Source organism: Haplochromis burtoni, unplaced genomic scaffold (genome assembly GCF_018398535.1).
Source record: "Haplochromis burtoni strain Fernald_Lab_line unplaced genomic scaffold, NCSU_Asbu1 Contig_253, whole genome shotgun sequence".
Classification (NCBI taxonomy): domain Eukaryota; kingdom Metazoa; phylum Chordata; class Actinopteri; order Cichliformes; family Cichlidae; genus Haplochromis; species Haplochromis burtoni.
In genome coordinates, this window is record NW_024582614.1 from 133,171 (window position 1) to 137,811 (window position 4,641).

The following is a 4,641-nucleotide window of genomic DNA, read 5'->3' on the forward strand; positions in this document are numbered from 1 at the left end:
ACTCAATCACTATCTCCACTTCCAGTTACCAGCTCATACAATCTTACCTACGTAAGCAAACAGACCCACATTCAAAAAAGCATCATTTAAACAGCTGAAAGTTAACGTACCATTAATTTTTTTCCATTCTTGCAGCGGGTGCAGATCTTAGGTTTATCCAAGACTTAGTGTCTGCCAATATCAGTATGGACGTCCCGATCTTCACTGGGCTGCTTGAGAGTGTTATACAGGTCAGTGCTGCATGTCTGCACTTTGAATTCTGAATTTTAGACTAATTTTGAAAAAAGGTTTTTATTTTTTTTTATTTATTTTGGGGTGGGGGTCTTGCATCATAGTTCCTCAATTTATTTACTTCACTCAAACCATTAGACGGGCCTGATAAGTTGTAAAACTAAATTGTTTTTTGGTTCGGTCAAAGAATAAAGTAAGGGCTCTTCCTCGTCTGAGGCAGAGACGCGTTGCAATGGCCTATCGCACTCACCACTATCTCCCCCTTGTGGCAATGCCACGCAATTACATTGTCCATAACGCTAAATGAAAAGTGCAATACCACCATAAAATCAGGTCTTTTACATCAAAAACAATTCACAACAAAATTACAATTGTGACCATACACTTGTGGGCGTCACACAAACATTTACATTTTTTGATTTTGGTTTCTGTTTTTTGCTGTTAACCTTGTTTTTTATGCGCCTTTCTTTCTTTCCCTTTGTTATTGTGAGCAGAAAACAAAGAACAACTACTTGAGGTACTTCCTGGGTGTTCTCAAGGAAAACAACGTGGACAGTCAGAAGATCGGGGAGCTGAAGAGCGCAATAAGGATGTCCATTCCTAATGAGGAATCTACAGGTTGGTTTCTTTCTGTCAACTGCTTGGTCCATGTATTAGAATCTAGAGAGAATTTACTGTTTAACCAAAAATTGTTTCTCTTTCTGTGTTTCAGCCACTGACTGCACTTTGGGATTCATAAACCGTGTGACTCTCGTTAATCTAATATTCCCCTTAAACTATGATATAAATCAGTTCACCAGCTGCCTCAATTCCACCATTGTCAAAGACAACTTGGATGCCCTCGTTAACCAGGTGCAGGAGCAGAACTACACAAAGATTGTTCTCAGCAAGTTGCGAGAGGTAAGTGGCAAAAAAACTCCTGGAGCCTATCCCAGCTGGCATAGATTTAGAGGCAGGTTAGGCCCCTCCTGGAGAGCAGGTTTAACACACAGAAGCATTCAGAAAAACATAACACACATTCTGACCTACGGTCGGTTTAAAATCAGTATTCGACCAAACCCCGTGCATGTTTTTGGACTTTGGAACGAAGCATGAGAACCAGCACAGACACAGGGAGGGCATGCAAAGTCTGCAACGCTGACAACTTCTATTATTTAAGCTTTTGCTATCTAAATTTGAGTCTAAATATCTTCTGACTTTTTTTATAGGCTTACAGTGCCAGCGGCATCATCCCAGAAGATCAGGTTCAGATCTTAGGAGCAATGTCCCGTAGTGCAACAATGGAAGACATCAACATGTGGAGTATTATTCAGATCGACACACTCGCTTCTTTGATGGATGCTTCAAATGGGCCGTGGGACCCGGTTCTGGTGAGCAAACAGAAGAAAAAATCTGAACGTGAGCTTACTTTACATGCTTGTGTCTTCTCACCGATGCTTGGTTCTCCTCATCAAGGCCAAAGCCATCATCTCCAAGTATCTGAGTGTAAAGGGGAACAGTCTCAGCAGTGTGGAGCTCAACGCCATTGGAGGACCAAACCTGTGCGCCCTGGATGTTGTTGTTATCAGGAACATTTCGGTTGGAAGCATCAAGTAAGGCGTCAGAGCTGTGACTGTGCATGAGTGTGTGTGTGTTTGGAGGTTATTTTTACATCACATTAGCAGCAGGTTGTCAGAGTTTTACCCCTAATACTGCTGGATAAACAGAAACTCACTCAGGAACAAGGTCACACGGAGCTCAAATTTTCACTCGCGACAGGGAAGCAATTGTCTCCAACCCACTTCAACTTGCTTTCCCCCTGCAGGTTGTTTTTATTGGTTACACACATGAATATTCATAAAGCTTGTTGCTGTATTACCTATGAGAAATTACTATAACTGGTTACAAAGTGTGATTGTGCTGTGCAAGCATGATTATACATTGTGTGTGGTTATATGATGGGAGTGCAGCTCTCCCAGATTGTTGTTGGTAGAATGTGTTCTTGTCAAGGCTGCTTGTTCCCTTTATCAATGTCATGCACGTAGTCATATGCGTAGGTTACCTAGATAGCAAGCAGAAGCATTCTAGCTTTCTAAATGGCATTGTGTAGGTTTTTAAATGGCAACCTACAACACATACATTAAACCTAACACAGGTAATATCTGGAAGGTACATGAACATGTTGGCTAAAGGTCTGTCAGGGATCCTGTACTTACAAAGGCAGGTGAACCCACATAAATCTCTAAATTATTATTTAGATAACTAGAAAAAAAAGTCTGATTTAATGATAAATAATGTTATATGAATTCCATAAACTCAACACACCGTTCCTGTGTGTTTTATCTCCTGCAGGAACGCCGATGCTCTGGACATATCCAGCTGCACCACTGAGAAAAAGCAAGAACTGTTTTCCCTCGCATATGAAGCATTTATCCCAGACAAAAACTCAATCACTATCTCCACTTCCAGTTACCAGCTCATACAATCTTACCTACGTAAGCAAACAGACCCACATTCAAAAAAGCATCATTTAAACAGCTGAAAGTTAACGTACCATTAATTTTTTTCCATTCTTGCAGCGGGTGCAGATCTTAGGTTTATCCAAGACTTAGTGTCTGCCAATATCAGTATGGACGTCCCGATCTTCACTGGGCTGCTTGAGAGTGTTATACAGGTCAGTGCTGCATGTCTGCACTTTGAATTCTGAATTTTAGACTAATTTTGAAAAAAGGTTTTTATTTTTTTTTATTTATTTTGGGGTGGGGGTCTTGCATCATAGTTCCTCAATTTATTTACTTCACTCAAACCATTAGACGGGCCTGATAAGTTGTAAAACTAAATTGTTTTTTGGTTCGGTCAAAGAATAAAGTAAGTGTGTTTATTTGCTCATAGGATAAAATGTGTCTGCTCTGTTCTCCATAGAACCTGACTGTTAGTGATGTTAAAGGTCTTCTTGGCACCAACCTCCCACTTTTGAAGTCATATGAAAATGTGACAGTGGTGCAAACCTGGATCAGTTCACAGTTTCAGTCTGAACTTAATGGCCTGGGAGTGGGGCTTACAGGAGGCAAGGTTAGCCCCACCACCACTACACCGGGTACATCATCATCAACAACATCAGGGGCAACTTCATCGATAACATCGGGGCCAAATTCATCAACCACATCAGGGGCAACTTCATCGATAACATCGGGGCCAAATTCATCAACACATCAGGGGCAACTTCATCGATAACATCGGGGCCAAATTCATCAACCACATCAGGGGCAACTTCATCGATAACATCGGGGCCAAATTCATCAACAACATCAGGGGCAACTTCATTGACATCATTGGGGACAACTTCAACAACTGGATCCAGCAGCACCACGCGTAAGTATTACAAAAGGTAGCATGGGGTAAAATATTCAAAGACACCTCAGACAAAGCAGCAGTACCCAAGCAGGGCCCAAGTGTTAATCGAGAGCACATGAAGTAAGGGAGGCCGAAATAAAGCAGGAAAACATGAAATGTTAAGCTAGCGGTGGACCTTCTGCTGCAGATTCAATCTTTTAATTGCTCATTTTAAACATTTTGTCTCATATCCTGCTGTTTTGTTACAAGTATGTAGAGATCATCTTACATCAGAAGCACTGACAAGAAAAAAAAAACAAAACAAAAAACACATTGGTGTTGAAAGGGAACTTGGTTTTTACTTGCGAGATCTGCAGTGTGATTAATGATGGCAGCATGAAATCTCATATCCTGCTGTGTTGATGCATAAAATGTAATTTTTTGTCAATTTATAACTTTTTTTCTCTCTTTTTTTTGTGGTACAGCAACAGATATCTGTATCGGTTTGAACAGGTAGGATTTACACGAACCTGTTGGAGAGTTTACTTTTTATGCAACGTTGTCCCAGATGTCAACAAAGTACCAAAGGGAGGGCATGCAAAGTCTGCAACGCTGACAACTTCTATTATTTAAGCTTTTGCTATCTAAATTTGAGTCTAAATATCTTCTGACTTTTTTTATAGGCTTACAGTGCCAGCGGCATCATCCCAGAAGATCAGGTTCAGATCTTAGGAGCAATGTCCCGTAGTGCCACAATGGAAGACATCAACATGTGGAGTATTATTCAGATCGACACACTCGCTTCTTTGATGGATGCTTCAAATGGGCCGTGGGACCCGGTTCTGGTGAGCAAACAGAAGAAAAAATCTGAACGTGAGCTTACTTTACATGCTTGTGTCTTCACACCGATGCTTGGTTCTCCTCATCAAGGCCAAAGCCATCATCTCCAAGTATCTGAGTGTAAAGGGGAACAGTCTCAGCAGTGTGGAGCTCAACGCCATTGGAGGACCAAACCTGTGCGCCCTGGATGTTGTTGTTATCAGGAACATTTCGGTTGGAAGCATCAAGTAAGGCGTCAGAGCTGTGACTGTGCATGAG

General features: G+C 41.4%; 2 protein-coding genes across 3 annotated transcripts in view; both read left to right on the top strand.

Annotated features, from left to right (window-relative positions):
* The window catches only part of LOC121811907 (mesothelin-like protein), a gene marked incomplete in the record, with an annotated part of 36,506 nt that overhangs the window by 12,447 nt on the left and 19,418 nt on the right, over positions 1 to 4,641 (top strand).
* The window catches only part of LOC121815620 (mesothelin-like protein), a 13,914-nt gene continuing 9,753 nt past the window's right edge, over positions 481 to 4,641 (top strand). The window contains exons 1-7 of one of the 2 annotated variants that reach the window (XM_042227300.1): positions 496 to 849; positions 944 to 1,131; positions 1,440 to 1,601; positions 1,687 to 1,823; positions 2,563 to 2,705; positions 2,790 to 2,884; positions 3,133 to 3,531. In XM_042227300.1, coding sequence (XP_042083234.1) covers positions 822 to 849; positions 944 to 1,131; positions 1,440 to 1,601; positions 1,687 to 1,823; positions 2,563 to 2,705; positions 2,790 to 2,884; positions 3,133 to 3,444 — 1,065 coding nt within the window. In that variant the 5' untranslated portion in view covers positions 496 to 821 and the 3' untranslated portion in view covers positions 3,445 to 3,531. Of the gene's footprint in view, positions 850 to 943; positions 1,132 to 1,439; positions 1,602 to 1,686; positions 1,824 to 2,562; positions 2,706 to 2,789; positions 2,885 to 3,132; positions 3,532 to 4,641 lie in introns of those variants that run through there. The other variant, XM_042227299.1, reaches the window with a different exon arrangement.